At 42.8% G+C, this 22,493-nt stretch overlaps 1 protein-coding gene across 1 annotated transcript in view; it reads right to left on the reverse strand.

Moving 5' to 3' along the window:
* The window catches only part of gabbr2 (gamma-aminobutyric acid (GABA) B receptor, 2), a 165,581-nt gene that overhangs the window by 45,110 nt on the left and 97,978 nt on the right, over positions 1-22,493 (reverse strand). The window contains exons 5-12 of the mRNA XM_041956005.1: positions 18,985-19,050; positions 18,450-18,638; positions 17,587-17,829; positions 12,474-12,534; positions 6,225-6,305; positions 5,124-5,274; positions 4,640-4,772; positions 3,407-3,514 (exon numbers count right to left, since the gene is read on the reverse strand). Of these exons, the coding sequence (XP_041811939.1) occupies positions 3,407-3,514; positions 4,640-4,772; positions 5,124-5,274; positions 6,225-6,305; positions 12,474-12,534; positions 17,587-17,829; positions 18,450-18,638; positions 18,985-19,050 (1,032 nt within the window). The remainder of the gene's footprint in view (positions 1-3,406; positions 3,515-4,639; positions 4,773-5,123; positions 5,275-6,224; positions 6,306-12,473; positions 12,535-17,586; positions 17,830-18,449; positions 18,639-18,984; positions 19,051-22,493) is intronic.

Consider the following 22,493-nt stretch of genomic DNA (forward strand, 5'->3'; position numbering starts at 1 on the left):
CAAAGGTCAGGGAACACAGGCTGAGCCGTGTTTGGAGAGTATCACATAGCCCAGATGCAGCACGGCGGTCTGGCATGGGTCTACATCCGCCGGTGGGCTCAGGATGAGATGCATGAGGGGATTGTTTGTTTTGATCTGGTGTCTTTTGATGGTGGTGGCATTGAAAAAACACAGGCAAGGCAAGACGAGAGACATTTCTTGTACAAATACTGCAATGCCTCAGTACAGTTTAGAGGAGGGTTGAAGCAACAATGAAAATACCTTTTTGTTAAACAACAACTTCTGGTCAAATCTGGCTGATAAAACTAACATTATAGTCTTCTAAAGTAAATAGTTGTAACAAAGATACAAGTGATATTTTAGGGAAATTACAAAAAAAGAGCTCTACACCACCATCTGCTCAACTGTGATATGCTACTCTGCCAACTGAGCCTGCTAGACAAACTACATAATGACTCTAAATTATCTGAAGTGTTATGTACTGTTTTCTTTCCCCCTGTAATACTGGCACTCTGACATATCAGTTGGGTGCTAGAGTGTTCGTGTCTACTGATGAATTTGATTGAGGAAAAGTGCAAATAATTGAAAACATTTAATGTGCACATGGGCCTGGCATAGACAAATAAAGAAATAGACACACACACACTCACACATACATATATATATTTTCTCCATAACTAAGCAAAATCAATGTGCTGACTATGAGATATGGTTCGCAGCTCTGAAAAAAATAGTGGCTAGCCCTTGTTGAGTTATGAGTTTTTATCAAACTACAGTTTTCTATGTAAAGAATGAACTTTCCCACACAACTACATACAGTATATATTATCTCGTAAAACAAAGCTGTAAAATAAATTTAAAAATCTATGTTCATTCACTGTGTAGCATCAACCTATAAGGCCAGGGGCTGGCTGTCTGTGCTGGGATACTGTAACATAAATTGAGTAAATTGAAATGCTGTAGTCCAACCTCAGGGTGTTGTAACAACAGAATACTGCTACTGATCTATCAAGATCCAGGAAGTAATGGGACACTTTAAAAGTTGCTCATCACGATATTTTCAGACAACCTCAAAGTGTTACACGTTACAAGTGTAATGAGCTAAAGACTGCTTAGTGTTTGTTAAGCTTTGCCCTGTGTGTGTGCGTGTGTGTGTGCGTGTGTGTGTGTGTGTGTGTGTGTGTGTATCAGTAATATGTCACTAAGGAGTACAGACTGACAAGTAGCTGCTAACCCTGAGGGCGAGGGGTTGCGTAAGGGGTGATGTTTTTGTAAGTGTGCATGTTTATCTGTGTCTGTGGTGTGTGTTTGTGTGTATTTGGAGAAGGAGGACACTGACTGACAGCCCAGCCCCCCGCCCCACCAACACACACACCGTCTCTGGCACTGAGCTATTTAAGAAGTGAAGGAGTGCCGGCCGTAGCCCACTGAGTGGAACCCTTATCGAAAACACAGCTGATTTACAATCGGTGCTTTCCCCTGTATGCGGGGAAAAGGTGAAGGGAAGGCTGGAGGCGGGGGGAATGAGGGATGCAGCTCCAGCCCGAACACTTGTGCTCTTCCCTCCCTTGACAGCGGTTGACAGAGATTTCAGGGCACCAACAGCAACTATCAGTCTACTGAGGCCATTGCATCTGCAGTCAATCAGTGCCGAGGAAGTGTGATGGGTGTGTGTGTGTGTGTGTGTGTGTGTGTGTGTGTGTGCGTGTGTGTGTCGCGCAAACAGACCCAGTCTGTGACCCAACAGAGAACGCATCTTGAGGTTTAAGTGCTGAAATATGCAGTAGGGGTGAATACTGCTTCTGAAGAAACATTTCTCTCGTCTCCATCAGCATGGGAAAGAGGGTGGTCTGAGCGCAGATAATTGGCTGTGTAGGGTCAGGGCAAAGCAGCCCGGCTCAAAAGCAAATCTGTTTTGTGTTCCTCAAATGACTACTGTGAAAACACTTGAAAGGCCAGGTCCAGCGCCATTTATTTGAAAACAGCTGAAAAAACACAAACTTCATATCAAGGTACACATGGTACCAAAGCTGCTTGTTAGCATGCATATTAGCCGCGTACTGGCTCTTCATTAGTTAGTATAAAGCACTTATTAAGTCCTTATTCTGCATGGCCATACTCTACCACTACAAGCACTTTAACTAAGAGTTTTCCCTAAACCATTTCCTAATTACTGCTTATTGATCGTAAGTCAAGAAGTTGTTGTACATAAATTAATAACCTAAGCCTGACCTTTAATAACCATAACCCCCTAAATCCCAGGATAAGGCATTAAAATGCTTTATAATGACTACTAAAGAGCCAATACGCTACTAATATGCAAGCTAATAGGCAATAAGTTAATAAGTGTTCCCAAAAAAAAACAAAACGTGGCGATCTTGTGTTGACCCAACCGCACACTCTCAGTGGATACTCAAGCTAAAGTAGAGCTCGATTATGGCTCTTTTGACCTGTAATCTGGATTCTCTTTATCTTCATCTATCCTTTGCCCTCGTTTTCCAGCTTTCTCCTTTCCTTTTCACAGTGTCAACCTGACTTTTTTTTGCAGATAGTGCCATTGTTCGCCCTGTCCCTTTCTCTGCCCTGCTTTGCTTTCGTCCTTCTGTCTCTCCACCCTCCCTTCTGCCACTGCTCCCCTACATCCCTCCAACCTCTCCGACTCTTTGATCCATCCCTCTTTCCTCCCTCTCTTCCTGTTCTCTCGGTCTCTCTCTCTCTCTCTTTCTCTCTCTCTGGCAGGCAACCCACACTTCCTCCAATATGCGAGAGAGAGAGAGCGAGAGAGCAAGATCTATAAATACAAAAGGCCAAGCACAGTTACAACACTCAGTGAGCTCGGCACCACTTTATATAACTAGGCCAGTGAAACAGATTGTGTCAGATGTTTAAAAAGCCATTTGTATTTCTGAATCTTTTTTTTCTTTCACAGAGAAGATTCTAAAAGCAGGTGCCAGCGGCTGCCAGTCTTTCGGAGTGTTTGTTGAAAAGCATGAGTGTGAATACAAGCACCCACACACCAGTGTTGGGCTTTCAAAACGCCCGTGAAGCTTCCTGGATAAGACCGTCAAGTCTAGATGTTTTAATGGAGATGCTTGTGGATTTATGAGCTGATCGTTATTCTATCCAACAGATGCACATGGTGCGACAAGAAATAAAAGGTTCAGAATCGGATTCGACCAGGAAGGATCATGTGCCTGTTATGGACATTCATGAGAATAGCTTTCACTGTTTTGGTAAAATAATAAATAAATGGAGGCAAAATCAAAGCACATTTGTCAAGGAGGCATGGAAACTGCTGATTTTTCATAATTTGAACAGGTAAATGTATCTGTAAAAGGAATTTCAACCTTTTTAACCCCTCTCATATCATTATAAAATACATATTTTATAACAGATTTTTCATTACCTTCTTCTTCATCTTGACATTTTTGAAGATGGCGTGCACCCTCCAGGTCTTGGCAAACATGGCGCCGAAAGCTGTTGTGTATCCAACAATGAGGATCCATGTACGCACCTATCAGAACAACAGGAACACACCGTGTCATGTCTTAAACAGGTGATCAAGGCTTAAAACAACATCTGATCTGACAGGTATTTGCTTTTTTCTCAAGAACTTAATTTTCGAAATAGCACTGTGAAGCATTCTAAAAATAAGAAGCTGTCAGATTGATTTTTTTTTGTCTTGAAGCGTTGAGCTCAAGGGAGAACGTCCTGGACCATGGAAGCTGTCACACTCCTGAGAGCATTTCATCTTAATGAGAAACAAAATGCAGACCTCTCTTACTTGCTTTGGCACAAAGGGCCCCGCTGACGTGTTTTAAAAGCTTCCAATTTGAATTTAGACTATGATATCCTAAAAATAGCTACAGAGTGTTTCTGTGTTTGGCTGCTGCATGTGATCCATGTGTTTGTTTTTATCTGTGTGTGAACATTTACAGTGTGCGTTCACACATTTGCAGCTGGCCCTCTCGACGTGCCATTCTCTATCACATCTACACAGCAAGAAAGCCAGGCACGGAGCACTGGGTAAAGAAAAGGAGAGGCAAAAAAAATAAAAAAAACAATTACACCATCTATTCTGAAGGAGACCAGCACATATTGATTGGTGGTGAATGGATCAACCTCTGTGCTCCTTTGCTGAAGAACCTCTTCTGAAGTGACAAGCTCTGTTTTGGCTGTGCAGCAGCGCTCCAGCCAGGTGGATGGCAGCTCAGAACGTGCCCTGCCTCTCATTATTCTGTGTATGTGTATGTGTGTGCCTCCGTGTCTGGGAGGGTGGTATCTCAGTGGAAACCAGTTATCACTGTAATCAAAACTCTTTAATTAATCCAGCATCTACATAGTCGTACGGTAATGCTACCTGGGGGGAAGACGCTTAATGTGCTCTATGCTAGCTAGAGACTCAATCAGTGTGTGCTTACCGTTGGTCACACAGTACATGTGAGTAGTGTTTCAGCAGCATTCTCCATATTTGAGCTATGTGATGTAAGAAAATAGTAAAACATCTCCATGTCCACAACTGCTTTGTTAGCCAATGAAAAAGGTTCATTTGCTGTGTTGATACTGAATATGGCATGCATGCAACCCCAGCTTCTATCCATTATTTTATCCATTTGTGAAAAGTGTTGTGGGAACTCACAGTGCAGAGGGTCTCAAACTCTTTGTCCGAGACAAAACCTCCATCCAGGCCAAACAGGAAGATGGAGGCGTAGGAGAGCATGCCTCCGAGGATGATCAGGTTGTTCATGTAGGGACTGGACATCTTGATAAGTCTGGAAGAGAGCAGAAGAGCGGAATGGATCAAAATAGAATAGGCCCTGTTCGTCAAAAATGCTTTGGTATGGAGGAGAGTGAAATTTAAAATGATAACCTACCTGCAGTTAAAGGTTAATCATCATTCTCATGCTTCATCATTCTTTCATCTCAATACCACTCAATCTCCCCTGATTCTTCCTGTCCTTCACTCATCCCTCCGTTCTCTCTCCCTCAACACCGACCCCTAATTTACTTGCCTGCTGCACCGTACGTTTATCTATTTCACCTTCACTTGCTATCCTTCATCTAATCCCCACCTCTATCTCCCCAACTCTCAAAGCTGGGCTTCGCCAATGCCGAATGCTGACCTGTGGTTGCGGTTCTTGATGTTGAAGAACAGGAAGGCCCCGGCCATGAGCATGCCCAGTATGGTGATGGTGGACAGGATGCTGTAGAGGGGCACGTTGATGTGGCGCCGCTGCAGGCGCACAAACGTACGATCCTTGGGGGGCTCCACGCCTAAGAGGAACACAAAAAAAGATTCCTCTCAAAATGAGTGAGGCTCAAACATAATGCAACAGTGAAACAGCTTACTCAACAGTGAAACAGCTTACTCAAATGTGGTTTTTATGGAATCATATCCTTCTTAAAATTACAGAGAGTGTTTGACCACCAGTGGTTTTCTGGACGTTTCACTTTCACAGTGATGTTTCACTCGTCACTTTGACAACTTAAACTGCCCCTTCAAATCTTTTTCTCTTCAACCACAAAAAAGAGATGCTGCAGCAGAAATCCAGCTATTTGAGACCCACTTCCTGGCCCTCAGTTCCCCCTAGTTGAGTGCATGTCTCTCTATGCACCACAGTCAAGTTATTGTGGTTAGACACTGCACTTTCTTATCTTTTGCTCTATTTTTCTCCCACCAGTGTGCCAATCGATCGCAGTGGCATCATCTTACACATCTCCACTTACTGTGGTCAGGGATGTGGAAACAAGAATCTTAGATGGTACCGTCCTAGACTTTCTGTATGTGGGGCAAGGCAGAGAAGATGGAGAAAGAGTGGGAGGGTGGTGGAGGAGAGAATAGCTAGGGGGATCGAACAAATTACAAAGTATGTCAACACAAGCAGCCAGGGGAGGGGTAAAAAATGGACGGGTAAATAATTTAGTTGAGAGAACACAGTTTAGAGTGGTAAAGAAGAGTGGCGAGTCCCCACACTGGGTGGTGGTGGTGTCTGAGTATGTCTGAGCATTTATCTGTGCTGGAGGGAGTTTGAGCTCAAGTGAGCGAGTGAACTAGAGACACGAGTGCTGAGGTGGTAAGTGATGGTCCTTTATCGTATATATAAACACACATCAGATGTATCGGGACACCGTTTTCTTCCGCAGTGCCTTTTACATCCCTGAGTGGATGCTCACACAGTCACACACATGCAGGCACATACACACACATCTAGCCTCCTCCGTACCTTGGAACCTGATGGAGTTGTTGATGAGGTCGAGCACATCAGCAATTGCGTTGTACTCTCCCACCTTCACTTCCTGGCCATCTGTTAAAGAAACACACACATACATGTAGAGGTTAGTATGTACTTAAACAGGCTACTGGGTGGCAACACCCTTTGTTTTTCACTCTTTGGGCTGGTTTTACACTTTCAAAGCAATTACATCGGCTGTATAAAATAGTTATGCTAACATGCTCACAATGATCTCATGCTGATGGTTAGCAGGTTAGCATACCAGCATTTACTAACTAGCACTAACCACTCAGTACAGCTGTGGTCGATGGTGATGTCATGAGTTTTGCAGGTACTTGGTCATCAAATGTCATCTGGTCAAAGTATGTGACAGATGACATTTTGAGCTGATGAAGCATATAAAGGCACCAAAGTTATTGCAACGTACATGAACAGAGCATGAAGGGAACATGATCGTCTATGCCTAATTTCATGGTTGTTGAGACATTTTACTCAAAACCCCAAATGTCAACCTCATGGTGATGCTGGAGGACATTTATGGGGGTCACCACAGTCATTAGGTAATGTGTGGGAACCTTGATTGCCTGTACAAAATACAGTGGCAATCCATCCAGCAGATGTTGAGATATTTCAGGATTAAAGCGGTGGACAGACCAACCAACAGACTGATAGAGCAATGTTGCCATCCCTCAAGCTGCTCACGTAGCTGAAAATTACATCACGTATGACCAACAGCCTAACAACTGTTAAAACAGTTTTCTAGCTTGATTCTCCGGCGGGTAATGTGAATCTTTTAGGTACCTGACTTAATTATGCAATAAAGTGCTGAAATAATGGATCACTGATACAAAGTGGGTTGAAGGGTTTCTAAAATGTAGCACCAGTGATCCTTATTTGGAGAAAGTGAATCCTTGAGAGAACAAGTAAATCTAATTCAAACACTAATTGGACACAGTGACGAATGGCCCAGCTTTAGGATGTATAGTCTGGCACAGTGGCGCAACCTCACAGAGACCTTTAACTCACAAGATCTTCCAAAACCCATTATTAATATAATAAAATATCCATAACACTGTAGCTTAAGGCACTCAGTAAAATTATCTCCACTGGAAGCTTTCAGATGCAGCCAGGAAGTAGTCCTCGTGTTTTTACACTCTCAGTTATTAGGAAGAGCCGACATCACAGACACCAGCTGTGATACAAAGAAGAATCTCCAAATGTTGTACAAGGAAACAACAAATAAATGCAATTGAACCTCTGTATTTTTATTGCAGCATACATTGTTTTTAGGATTTCCTGGATACAGTCAACACCATAAACACCACTGTCTCTGTGGAGTTCTGCTCAAACCTCATCGCCGCTATTTCAGGATTTAGTGTTTTCTCTTTTAGAAACAACGATGAGTCCCACAGGTGTAATATCGGGAGGAAGCATGACCTTGTCAGACAAACCTGGGCCGTTACTCTGCTTCACTCAAACAGATTCCTCACTCGGAGTGTGCACCAGGGAGGAGAGAAGATGGGGATGGGAAGAGAGGAAAGATTATTCTGATTCTTTTTTTGGTAAGCACTACAAACAACCTGCAATTTCTTCTGGTGTGCACGCACGAATCTCTCTGTGTTTCTCTCTGTTATCACTCTTACAGCCCCATTGAACTCCTCAGCAGCATTGTCCTTGACTAGGAAAATGGCAGATAACATCAGCTATTGCGGCATCACAGGGCACCACGTTCCCCTCTCCTCTCCTCTCCTCTCAGTGAGTCATCTCATTTGATCTCCAATTCTGGCATCAAAGCATCAGCAAAATGTGGAAAACGTTCGACAGACTATACAGCGCGTGACAACTTCGGAACAGTAAATTTTATGTGCATACACAATCAGGATTTGTATTTCTCAAACTTGCCAGTGCTGAAAGAGGATCAATAACCATGTTTCCCTTGACCACGTCCTTTGTTAGGATCTGAACAGCGGACGAGATTGTATATCAACACTCTTCCTTTGAGATGCTAAAATACTATCCCAGCACTCTGTCCCCACAGGGAATATTGATGGCTGCAGCAGCCTGGTAAAACTCAACTTGTCGTTCAGCCTGTGCAACGACATTTCATGCCTTTTAATTCCATTACTTACTTTAAACAGCTGTCAATTCACAGAAGGTTTTCCTGTGTTCCTGACATGACAGACTCATGAGTAAAGACTTCAGGGAAGAGGCTGGCGAAATTCTTTATTTCTTTACTGTCAACAAATCTCGTAAAAAGAACAAAACTGTGAACTGTGAATTCATCCCAGTAACAAGTACTGGCTGTGTAGCCAAGCCTCATATCACTTATTCCTCTGTGCAATACAAAACTGTAAAAACACATAAATGAGCCACAACATTGCACTGGGTGACACTGTCCTGCAGTTTACTTTGAACCCATCCCACACACATCGTCCCGCTGCTGCAAATACTCAATAGCACAGCAAATCTGCAGCTGAAAATAGTCCCAGATTGACACACAATTTATTCCTGCTGAAGTAATGTTTATCAAAAATGGCAATATGTGTTTATATATAGCTATTCCTGGAAATGTCTTTGCTTTTTTACAATTAGAAGTATATTTCTACAAACTGTTTGTAAAGGTCTACATTAAAGCCCTGCGCCGGACTGTCTGCTCCTGCTGGATTTCTGACCATTACTGCCTGCTCCTGCAGTGTGACCTGACTGCCCGCCTCTGCTCGGGGTACAGTTTAAACCGCCCACTCCCATGAGATTTGCATTGGATCCCTTGGGATCCAAATCCCAATACAGTAGTCTAGTCTACATCTTTAGTAAGAACTGTTATTGTATAGTAATATGAATACTACCACTACCAATAATAATAATAATAATAATAATAATAATAATAATAAAGACAGGGAGAGAGCTGGCAGCACATCCACCCTGGACCACTGAAGCAGGATTGGGGCACCATCAGTGAGCTCTAGAACAGGTCAGCAGGGTCAACAGAACTGTTAGTATGAACATCATCTCTAAATGTATTTTTAAAAAAATACTCAATACGCAGACTGGTTTCTGTCGGTCTGTCAGTGTTATATCATAATGTATTGTTGGTTTATTATCATTATTTTTATTAATATTGGACTGAACCACCAACCTTCTGATAAGTGGACGACCACTCTACCTCCTGAGCCACATAAATGTACCTAGTTCTTTCTACCACTGTTTAGTTTACTGTATACCTGTGAATACTGTTCCTCTTCCTCAGTGCAGGTATAGACTGAGTTAATAATAATTCATAAAATTCTCAAAACTGCTCCACTTGACACTATAAAAAATTTTTTTTTCCTCTGATCCACCTGCAGCTCCAGCATTAATGACTTGTCCTTTTTGGAGCAGAGACTCCTGCTGGTTTGGTGGTGACTGCCGGACCTGATTTACCTTATAACTCTTTTGTCATGCCGAATCCAAGGCATCTTTTATCACACACATACTGACCCATCTCTGTAGCAGCGTTTGTAAATGTGATTAAACTCATTTAGAGCTCCTTTCACATTAGTTTGTCTTTGATCGAGTTACCATTATATTTCATTTCATGCCAGAACTGAAATCTGAACTTGGAAAAAAATGCTGCTCCATTTAAAAGCATTGGAGGTACAGTTCAATGATGTTCTTGAGAGCTATTAAAGTTGAAAGGACTGTGAGAAGACTATTGCCTGGAGGTAAACTGACAGCAGTGAGGGTGTTGCTGGTTCAAAATCCTACAGACGATGATCGAAAGGAAGGAAATTAATTCTTACTTGAGGGGTGCTGTAGATAGTAAATCCTATCACTTATACCTTAAGATCTAAAACATCTTAATCTTTTATCCACACACATCAGAACCTCACCTGACCGATATATATATTATTGAAGGGCCATGTTTACTTATCTACCACCGCATTGATTCAAAATCTGTACTCAGTGGTACTGCAGCTTCGATCAAGACCTCCGGTAGTGAGCTCTCTCTTATCCCCATGAGAGACAGTGGAAGTAAGAGCCATGGAGACCCCTGACTAAGACCGTCTGACAGGGTAAAATGGAGGATCAGAGGATGAGGACAGATGATAGGGTCATGTTGAGGATCACTGCCTCTTGAAATATTCAAGCCCGGGCTGTCCCTCTTCTCCTCTCAACCCAGCTCAGGCTCTTGGTGTCAAAAGGGTGACAAATTCAAGATCCCTGACAAGTGAGGAAGAAGTGATAGAGTGAAGGTTAAGGAGGGATGGAGGAGGTATAATAAAGCTTGGAGAAGATAGTGAGAGGCTGCGACACAGGGCAGAGTTTGGCTGAGGGAAGTGTGTGTTGGAGACACAGTGGACAAGCAGCTCAGGGAGAAGAGAAATATGAAAAGGGGAAAGAGAGACAGATAGTGTGTGTAACCATGATTCAGGATAAGACATTTGTGCATTTTTTCTGAAAATCTCTCACACACATACAGGCAGACACTACTCACACACTTCCTTCCACTCTTTTTGATAACCCTCTATTCATACAGTTCTTGGCAAAAGCACTCTGCCCCCGTTTGTGCTCCTCCTGCTGTTTGATTTTATTCTTGCAGGTGACCTGCAGGTAGAGATGAGAGGGTCATCAGGCGTAATGCCATAATGTCCTTGGATGCATTTAAGATGGCTTCTCAATCTGCCTGTATATACCTCTGTCCCACTTCCACGCCACATGATGAGTCTGAGCAGGTTTTCAGTATGCAGAGTGCTGTTCGCAATTACAAAATGTAAAAAATACACTGCAACACACACTTTGTTTTGATGAGTGTGCTGTTGATGCACATTATTGTCCCACAGTGCAACGCAAAGGAGCAGAGGAGCCTCACAGCAGCGAGAATATGAAATACAATTGTGGCTTGCAGTGTTTTTGAGGGATGACTTAAAAACAAAAAATCAGCATAATTCCATTCACAGTTTGATTAATGTCTGTCTGCACATGGTTTTTATCATCTTTTAGTGCAGAACTGTAAAAACACTGATCACTTCTTTACTAACAGCAAAAACAGTATATTAAGACAGATGGTATAAAGAACCTACTGTGTATAATTACTTTCTAATATGGAGTTGGGACACAGCATCTTTCCCACTCACCAAGTAAACTCTCTTGTTTTCATTACACCACACACACGTCTATGCAACATTACCAACTCTTATTTTCTTACAAAATTTTGTCTTAGTTAAACATTAAATCATATTGAAATGACTACAAATCATGCGTTGTCTCCGTTTTTAGCATACAGGCACAAACAGAGACACACACACACGCACAAGCATGTGCACGAGCACAGACACACTTTCCTCTATCTCACACGCAGAGTGTGATGTAAGCAGCCGGAGGGATCGAGGCCTTCTGCAGTGGGGAAGATAAGATGGCTGGGCAGAGAGGACTGAACAGCCCCATGCAGCGTGCTACATACAGTCTGGGGAGCCTAGGAGCTGGGAATCCCCTGAATCAAGATGCAATCGCGGGGTTATTCTCCCACTCAGCGGGCCCTGCTGGCTCAAAAACAACCTCAGGATGATGCTATGAGGACAGAGAGCACTCTTCCATGTTTTTATGCAAACCTGAACTATCCAGACATACATCATATCACCACAGAGGAGATCAAGCACAGTAAAGCACCACAGGCCTTGCAGTTTAGACTTTTAGATTCACCTAACCTATACCCACACAGACGCAGAGAGGGCATAGAAAGGCTTGTGGGGAATTGCCTCGTTGGAATAATAAAAACTTTTCATGTTTGTGTTTTTCTGACAAGCAACCCTTGCAGTCATGCGAATAATGACTACGCTTTCTAGAAAAAAAACTAATGAGATAAATGTGAGAACAAAGCTTCTGTATTCAACACTGTTAAATCTTCCAGCTTCCCTTTTCCATGTGACTCTGCCGCAAGCTCTTCCTAAGCCCTATTGGTCAGGATCCATTGTAGGTACTGGCATATCAAGTGTGGCAGTCTCCTGACTTGAGAAAAGCTGAAAGTAGCTTTCCAAAAACTGTGGTAACCCTGGAAAGAAAAGTTTTGCTGAGCACAGACGTGCACTAGTTGGAATTCAACAAATAAGAGCAATAACTCCAACCTGCAGAGTCAGGTCAAGAACAAGCATGGATGGCTGGTGGATGGGTTTGACAGGTCGAGTGAAGTGAGCGCAATAGATGCATCAATATGGTAAAACTAACTTGACATTAATGGAGCAGTAATAGTAGCATCATACTTACCTTGAAACTGGTTGAATTTTATTGTGCCCATCCTCTCTCCGTTCCGAAACATGACCTGGCCCTGAAAAGAAGGAAGAACAGAACATATAATAAGCTTCTTTAATCTAACACATACCATACATAATTGAAGTTCTAAAAACATCCTATTGTGCTGAAGAAGATGCAGCGTAAGCAGTACAGTGAATTTCTGTAGGAAAAAAAGGAGCTTAGTTCAACTAAATTTATGCACAGTGCTTTCCCGATACTGGAGTGTTGGCAGGCAAAGGGCAGAATCTCGGCTCCTGCACATACTGCATCTCATTTGATTAGAAGTGGCCAAAATTGATCTGTTTATGGAGGTAAACAAAATTATCTTGGGCCAATTCATTTGCTAATATCCTTGGAACAACATCAGATCAGCAAGGCTGCCCGATTTAAATGTGTTTGCTCACACAGCATTGGTACAAATCTAGGCTCAGATAGCATTGAAAAAGCAGTTCTTTAAGAGTGTCTCACATTAGGGGACAGAGAAGTGTCTCGTGGTCAATGTAGCTGATTTTATTTCTCAATATTCGTTTCTTGTGAAAAAAAGGTGCGTTTTGATCGGTCAAACAACCAACCTAAAGCAATGGGAGAAACAACAATGGAAAGTCTTTCATTCAAGCATAAGCAGTTTCAAGCCAGGGAGCGTCCTGCAAATGCACACAAGGTAGACAAAAGCAATTGAGCTGTGTGGCAATATCGTAAGACATATTCAAATCAATTTGGCTTCTGTCGCTTAATCTCTGCCATGTATTCTCATTCTTTCTCTCTCTCTTGTTCTATTTTCTCCTTCCCTCTGTCTCTTTATCTCCCTCTCCCTCTTCATCTACCAAGACTGTTCAATTAATTCAGCCCGCCATCTGCTTACAGAGCTCCTTAATTACACATTTAACTGGGTTTACATATTACTGGCTGGCTAACAAAGGTGAGAGCAGAGAGCGGGAGAGAGAGATAGATGGATAGATAGATGATAGATAGAGAGAGAGAGAGCATTTGCATTGGCTGATTAAAAGACAGCTGAGGGGGAAATATGGGGAAGGAAGCTGGAGAGCCAATTTTGCCTCAAAAAGATGGCAAGCTTTGAAGTAGCGGAGCAGAATCCCACCCCTCTGTTTGAATCCCAGTCTTTGTGTGGCATCTTTGATGTTTGTCTGGGTGTGCACACACAAGCACGTCTACGTGTCTGCACTTAATATGTTGCCACACTATGCTTGTGATGCATGGCGTGCAAGCAGGGCGAGTTTCTCCTGAGACACGCGGTCTACGATGTTGCCTTTACCCTGGCGATGTACAACAGATCCTCTGCTCGCGATGTCACACCGCAGTGTCAATCTGACTTGTCAACGCTAACAAGTTCCTTTTGTCACATGCTGCTCTTTCCTACAATATGCTATGCAATTATGCCTGACGTGCAAGTAGGACAGCGCAGTGCACCTCAGTTCAGCTCATTAGTTATAGCATTCAGATAACTGTGGTGTGTAAACAGGGTCACACAATGTGGGTTGAAAATAGGGGAACTTGACTTGAACCTGTAATGACAGTGAGCGTATGTATTCAGGTTTCTAGATCAGCTGCGCCATCGTGCTCTCGCTGTGCATTAGCATTGCCACTGTAATTGCCCTTCACATCAGCAAAAGTGAAGCTATCGCAAACCTTATTGAAATGGCGTGTAGTTATTTTAACAGGCCCCAATTTGTTCTCTCAAGTGTATACACAGTTTGCAGAATATGCAAAGTATATCAAACATATGCAGAGGCAACGACTCTGACATTCTTAATTGGAAATAAATGTCTGCGCTACAAAGATTAAATTAACCTCCTTTGACCAAAATTCAAAGAAGCTACTGTGAAGCCCCGCTCCACGAGGTATTATGCTCCTCTGTAGCTTAGGAAACCTCACTGGAGTGTATTGACCCAGACAGGTGTCCCTTGTCTAGTATTCAAAGGACGTTCAGACCTGAGTCACAATAGTGGCTGATGGAGCAATCACTGTGTCTGGGCGTGTGTGTGTGTGTATCTGTGTGTGAATGTGTCTTTCTAGGGTGAGACAGGTGGAGGCAGCCAGGTATTACTTTGTCTGTGGAGGTGAGAATACTGTCAGTGACAGGAGTGCTGGGGTCAAACGAGATGCCGGCCCGTGGGCTGCAGGTGTGACATTGTCTGTGTTTTCAAGGTTTTGAGGTGCGAACAGGGTTGATGCGACTGGAACTGTGATGCGCGCACACGTACACACATTAACAGAGAACACACAGATGCACATACAGCCCCCTCCCCACCACTCTCTTCTGTTTCACCTCAGTGTGTCTGTTTGAGGTAACTGTCGAGCCTCAGGCTGCGCTCCTCGCCATTACCCAGAAAGACACTGATACCAGCACAATGACCACTGACCACAGAAAAAACAGCAAAACAAACCTACACCCACACACTTGTCATATCCAATTACAACCAATCCTCCCATGTGGCCCTCCCTGGTGAATTCCAGTGTACATCATCCTGTGGCTGTGGCAGCTATCTGCACTCCCTGCGCCCTGAAAGTCTCTCCCAGCTAATGTCAGCCTTCTTCTCTGTGGCCCTGACAGCAGCCAGATCAATACCGTGGAACCCTCCGTGATCACCCTCCTGCCTCTGCTTCGGATACAGCAGCAGGACTGAGATCAGCGTGGAACAGTTTGGTCCCGGGAGACTGTGTGCGTGCAAACAGCAAACACACAGCGGAAAAAACGTGACATCAGGAAAGACATGAGGGTGAGGATGTGCTTGATCCTGAATAATCAAGCACACATTTCACTGCCATTCCACTGGTGCATGCATGTGGACTCATTTTGTTGGAAAGCCAGTGGAAGCTACTGCGATCCACAAACTGATCAAGTTGTGTAATAGCTGCTTTTGAAAACCGAATTCGAAAATAGCATAAAAGATGTATGCAGTGTGGAAGGAAAATTGCCTTCCTACGTCTTTGATTGTCACTTTTCTATGTGCCAAGTGTGTGCTACATACAGCTACAACACTTTTGAACTCATTTCAAGTAATCCCTCAAAGAACAGCTATAACAGTTGAAATGTTTTCATACATAGATGCACTTAATTTTTCTGCAGAGCTGCTGTCTGCAAACAAAATAACCGTTTACCACAAGTACAATATCCTTGGTCAGAATGATTTTATTCTATTGAGGATTTGTGGTTTTCAAAATACAAACATAGTTATAAGAGAATTTGGCTGGTTAAATAATCTTATGTATGTAAATGATATTTTATTTTGTTTAGAATATGAGGAAACCAAGAGCATGCAGATTGACTGCAGCTATCCTGAACAGTTCCAAATTACTTTTAACCATGTCCACATCTGTTATTCGCAAATAATTATTGTCATGTTGTGTAAAACTAAACAATAGTTGTTTTTTTTTTTATTGCAGCAGTATTAATGGGATTCATTCATAAAGTGGGACACTGATTGACAATGATGGCCCTCAAAGGTCAAAAGTAAGTTAGTGTATGTACTTAAGCACTGCAGCATAAGTGCAATGTAATGTAGAAATACCTCACTTCAGTTCCTCAATCTTAGAAGTTTCTGCTTTTACTTACAGGGAGGACAGTGTCCTTCTTCATAATAAGTATGACATTTTGAGGCACGTACTTCTGTAATTCGTCTTAATCAAAGATTTGAATGCAGGGGTTTTTAGTGTAATGAACCATTTACACACTGTGGTATCACTACATTTACTCAAGTAAAGGATTTAAGGACTTGTCCCACCACCGATGGCGACATGTGCAGGATCAATATGAGTCGATACAGATAGGAAAGTGGAGAATAGGATTGCTAGCCTATCCAAATAACCTAACAGGACTTCATCATCTTTTGTGTGCCTGGAGTAAAAAGTGAATGAACTGTTACATGGCCTTCGATATTCCTGTGTTGTTTTGCTTCCCCCTGCCTCGGTGGAAAGACTCAGTGTCGGCAGCCCTGAGCAGGTCTGTGTGGGGAGAGGCGAGAGTAGAGAGGTGAGGATTCGGTACAGTGCCCCAGGGACGTTAGGTCCTCCCAGAGGACCTCACAAAAACAGGAGTCTATAGCCTGTGCTGCTTTTCTCCAAGGCTATGTTCCTCTCTCTCTTCCTCACTTGTTCTGTTGACATATACACTGTATTAACATCTGTATCTCTGCTTTATTGTGTCTCTCCACCTCCCTCTTGTGTCCCACCCATCCACTCTTATTCAATATTCATGAGAAAATGCAGAGCATTTATTGAACACTGTACCTCTGCAATTTCTCAGTCTAGTCACACTTTCTCCCTCATCTCCTCATTTTTCAGGCCATTTATTTGTAAACGCAGTTATGAATATGATATGAGTGATGTTCTAATGTACTGTGAGGCCCTGCACGCCTACTGGCAGTCTGGGCCGGGGGCAGCATGGCATCCTCTAATAACGGAGTGGCCTTTACAGGGAACAGGAGATATCCTCTAACAGCTCAATAGGAAGTGAGAGTGAGTACACACACCCCCCCGCCCCACACACACACAGCTTGTAGCTAGCGTAGCCACCAGGATCAATTTTGAATGCACTGGAGTGAGTCGGCAGCACCAAATGGCATCACTTTAGGCTTCATATAGACAAGGATGGCTCAGTAACCTTCTCTGCAAACATGCTTCCAGCCTTACTGAGGAGTAATTAATGCCTCGTCGTGTTGTTCTGATATTTGCCCAACCCATACTGTACAATCACAGAGCGTATATAATTTGCATAGTGTTTACATGCATAGACACTCACAGCTACATGTTTTAATTCTCCCAAAAAGATGCTCAGCAGTGACCTTTTTGATGGTGTTTTGATTGTGCTACTTTAGACCATCTGTATATGTATTAGTGTCTTTCTACCTCTGTCTCACATTGATATTAACAAAACCTTTTTCCTGCATGTACATGTAAATGTATGGTGTGCAAGTGCCTGGAGAGTATCCTTGTGATTGCATATGTCAATTAAGTGGAGTCAGTGGGTGCTCTGATGTCTCAGTGTATGAAAGCGAGTGAAGTAAAAGAAGCCCATTCTAACTTCCAACATGTCAGACTGTGCCATACTTTTACATACATGACCTACCGTAACACCAAAGAAGTTGGTCTCATTCATGACATCGAGCACCATTTTTCCCACTTCGCGGTCGTCCACAGTGAAGTTGTGGTAGGTGTTCTGCCGTTGTTTTACCCGGAGCAGTTCCATCACGCGAGTGAAGGTTTTAGCAATGACCCAGATCCCGTCATAGGCAAAGCCATGAAACTTGCTGGCCTCCACACCTTTCTGCTGAAGCTCTCGGCTGTACTCCCTCTCGTACTCCTTAGGGGTCTGAGTGAGGTAAAAGATAGTGTTGGATGATGGATTATTTCAAATGCACTATTATTGGTGTACTTTGTCCAATGAGAAGGGATTATTTTCCGCACAGACACACAAAGTTACTGGATATTGCTGTTTTGGGATCAATGCTCCTTTTCTCTGTAGTGCGATGTGGAAAAAAAGGGTATGATTGATTTTGTTTGAGATACCTGGTTTAAAAACATGTCTCATATGTCTCCACAGATAAACTGAAATGTTAAAATCACTGAAAAATACAAAAACTTCAAGTGATGACAAAGCTCTGGTCTAAAAACAGACACTAAAATTAAGAATGAAGCCAAAATGTGTCACTATTGACTTGTGCTCTATTTACCTCAGGCTGCTACACTGCACAATATATATTCATGAATAGTGTCATTGGACCACACCTGGCTACCACCCAATCTTTCTGAAATACATCAACATTAAGGATGAATGTTTTAGTGGGTGTGTTGGTGGGTTATTCAGCTCACTGGTATTGTAGATTCTTCGCACTTGTTTTAATTTAACTTTGTCTTCAAGTCTCATGACACACTGAATTCCTTGTTAACGACATTAAAGTCTTCTGAAGTACAACAGCGGGTGTCACTCACCCTGCCAGAGATTCCCTTGATCTGCCGAGCGCTGAGCGGCTCAAAGTCCACACTGATGTATCCCTCCATGGCCGTGAGCAGCTTCTTGGTGGTGCAGTTGGTAGAGTTGGCCTGCTCCCACCAGTTGCCTTGGTACCAGCCGGGGATAATCCATTGGTATTTACTGCCAAACATGTTCAGGTTATACGCCTGGGAAGGTAGAAGAAATGGAGGTTGATGCAATGGAGCAGGAGATTCGGGTATGATATATGAAGATTAATTTATGTGTAATCATTCCTACATCTCATGAGGTGCTGTGTATCCAAAAGCCATAGCTTGGCCAGAAATCATGAAATCATGAACTAAGTACCAAGACCAAGCCATCTGAAATAACGTGACCCCAAACACTAAAGTGAGAAATTGAGATACACATAATTCTATTTTTTGTCAGGTGTTGATCATTTACAATTTGCCATTACTGTACATATTCACCACCAGCTCAAACCAGATCACATCCTGTCCAAATCATCTGTCCAAAACAGCACTGAGGACTTACACAGCAGAAGACTTTAGAGGCCAGGTTCTCGTCAAACTGGCCAATGATGATTCTCACATCGTTGTCCTGAAAAAAGAAAGACGACATCATAACTTGAACGGCAAATATGAGCACAGTGAGGCACTCACACAGGTACCTCTTCAATGTGGAATGAGTGTTTGTGACCTTCTATTTTTTACAGTAATGCTGCAATACATTACAGGCATTTCTGCCTTTTACCCTGGAACCACACTTCAGTCAATATAGCCATTAGAAAAAAGTATATGGGCACTAGGATCAGTTTGCCAGTTGCCTTTTCTTTTCATTCTGCAACATCACACTTTAACAAATGGACCTAGGATCAGCCATGTTGCGTGTACTGTATTTTCATCATTATGTCCCTCAGTAGCTACAAAGTATGTGGGATCTGAGCGGTGAACCAGTTGCTGAGGGGCTAAGGCAATATGAAGTCGCATAGTGTCGATCCATAACAAGAGAGACATTAGTGTCAGCAGGCAGAATTGCCTGCCTTGCCAACCGGGCTGGAGAGCACAAATTTACATGGGGATTCAGCGCACATAGCCTGGTGATTGACTCTGTAAATAATTCAGATTGCCCGGGTGGAAGTGCAGCATGTTTCATGGTGGGAAAAAAGATCAGGCTCCGGGGCCAACAGTCTGTCATTTAGTGTGCACAAGCATATGTATAGTACGAGCATACAGCATGTGTGTGTGTGTCAAAACACACACACACACACACACACACACACACTCACGTTACACTAGCAAATTGCCCCAAATCGAATCCAATCATACTGACACAGGTTTGATGAATCTACATCTGGTCAACAAGGCTGGAGGTGATGTGGGATGAATGGAGAAAAGTCTGTAATAGACCCTTATTCAACCCTGACAGTGTAGACAGACCTGCTTTACTTTTTTGGGATTTGTCACCAACAGTCTTCTTGTAAAAGGACTCTCATTCTTCTCAAACACACTTGGTACTATTTGGTACTATCATGTACTTCAAGTATAGCTACATGCAGTTCTCAAGTGTTCAGCTCCCTCTTGTATTGATTAGTTGAGAATGCTGTGCATTACAAACAACCATACAGTAAAACCTTTTTGCAGCATTGCTGATGTAATGCAGGGCCCTTTCAAAATGCAATTATACAACAGAACTGAACAGAACACATGTTTTACAGTCAACCTGGGTTGAACTGCAGTGAAACATTAAAACGATGAACAAGAAAAATAGAGTGACAAACACACCAGCTGTAATCGCAGTGAACCCATGGTGTCCTGCCTTTATTCTGGATAATGAGAAACCATTAGGAACACAGCTCTTGAAGTCGCCTTCCCTCAGGCAGTCTCTACCATATGTCATGCATACACAGATCAGAGGGGGCAACCAATCACTGTCATCTTAATTCCAATTCCTTAAGGCGATTAGACACACAGAGCTACCCAACAGCCACATTGTAAATTTTTCCGCTAAATAAATTGCATAGATTATACAGAGAAATTACATAGATAGATAGATGGATAGATAGATAGATAAATGCTAATGTACTTCTTGCCCTCACATTCTAAGATCTAAGAATAATTTCTTCATAATATCACCTATATAGGTTCTGCACTGTATATGGGAGACATACACATCATACACATGCACACACACAATAAAGAGGATGAGAGCTTTCAGGAAGCTGAGCAGCTCAATCAAAAGGCTTCTCTGCTTGTTTCTCCCCAGAGCCAGAGAGCATGCTGGGACATTTAAGGAGGTCTTTTGTATAAAGCCCTCATTGTTGTTCCACTGCTCTGGCACCATCACAATGTGTGTGTCTGTGTGTGTGTGTGTGTGTGTGGGTGCGTGTGTGTGTGTGTTGATGTACAAGAAGGCCAGGTAGTAACTTTTCCGGGGTGCACTCTTGGATTATTTTGCGCGCATGTGTGTGAAGTGCCGGCGGCTGCTCAATAACGCTGATCTTCCCTGGAGGAAAAGCTCTTAACCCAAATGGCCACCGACCACAGCCTCAGTATGTATTCTGGCCTGCCTGGCAACAACATGAAAAGAATGTGTAGTTGCGGGCAAAGCCCTGATTGAGTGTGTTATGTTTGTGCATTGCACACAGACAGGGGCACGATAGGGCCCTAAATTAGCCTTATTGCTGGAGCTTTTATATAACTATAACAATAATTGTTCTCAAAGAGGGCAGTGTTAAGGGCAGCCTCGACTGCTTTATCTGTGACAGGGTTGTTTGTAACTTCATGATGGTGATTTATATGTGATAATGGTTTGAGTAATATTGTACCTCATAAGCCCAATCAGGCACTGTTAAGGCTTATTAGGCACACACTCACGCACACATACACACAAACACTGTACTAATGATGGTCTTTTATGAGGTTGTGGGAGATGTGATTTGTAGACTGGGCCATGCGTTGTCTCTACCCACTAAACCATCCCCCCGTCTGTTTGTGATGATTACTGTGCAGCGAGTGGTCTGTGTGCAGATGTGTTTAGGTGCACACACTCGCGATACTCGGGATGGATTTGTGTGTGTGTGTGTGTGCTTGATCACTAATTGATCCTAGGTGAGCATTAACTGTTACACAATGTTATGACCATAGATCTGGCGTTATTATCTGAACTGGAACAAACTGGCTGCTGCTTTCAAAATATAAGTCTCAGAAATATTGTAAGTATGCGCCGCAATATCTGAGCATTTCACTAAACTCACATTTAGGAAGAACAAAGTGTTGTTGCCATGTAAACTGCTGGAGTCTCAGACCTAGAGTTTGGTGTGCATTGGTAATTGACGCTTGATGTGAGAAGGATGGTGTGTCCATGAAACACTTGCTTGAACTTTGTGCTTTAGGAGGATTTTAACCAGCGGAGGTGCTTCATCATCATTGAAAAGGGGGACACTGTGGATTTCAGTAGCATTTCCCCCCAAAGATCAGTTCATTTGGGTATATGAGAACACAGCAATTCCACTTGGATTTGGAACAAGCTGGCCGAGATCATTCTCAAAAATGTAGCTTGTGAATTCAACGGCTTCCTGATCCGAATCCATAGAGTCAGATTTCAGAGCTTCGACCACCACAAATACATTCACAACCCATAGCAGACACTAAAATCTCACATTAGAAATAGCTGCTTGGGATGAAAGTGAAAGCGATGCCCGTACGGAGGGCCCTTTGCCAGGCAAAAAGTTGCTGCATCAGTGAGGCAAAAAAAGTAAAAAAAAAAAAAAAAAAGGGCCGTCCCCTTCTACGTCATATCTGAGCGGCAAGAGTTCTGAATGCACGATAAATAATTAAATTAGAATAAATAATAAAGTGTTTTGGACTTAATTTAGATTTCAGGACATGTTTTCTCATGTGGCCCTCCATTGAATGCCAGCTCCCTAAACTGGCCTTCAGTCACGATAATCTTGAAAAGCCTTAGTCTTTGAAATATCTGCTGGTGTTATTTTATGTTCAAATTAAAGAAGAATAAGCTTGATTGGTACTAAGATTAGAAGC

Source organism: Chelmon rostratus, chromosome 16 (assembly GCF_017976325.1).
Source record: "Chelmon rostratus isolate fCheRos1 chromosome 16, fCheRos1.pri, whole genome shotgun sequence".
NCBI lineage: Eukaryota > Metazoa > Chordata > Actinopteri > Chaetodontiformes > Chaetodontidae > Chelmon > Chelmon rostratus.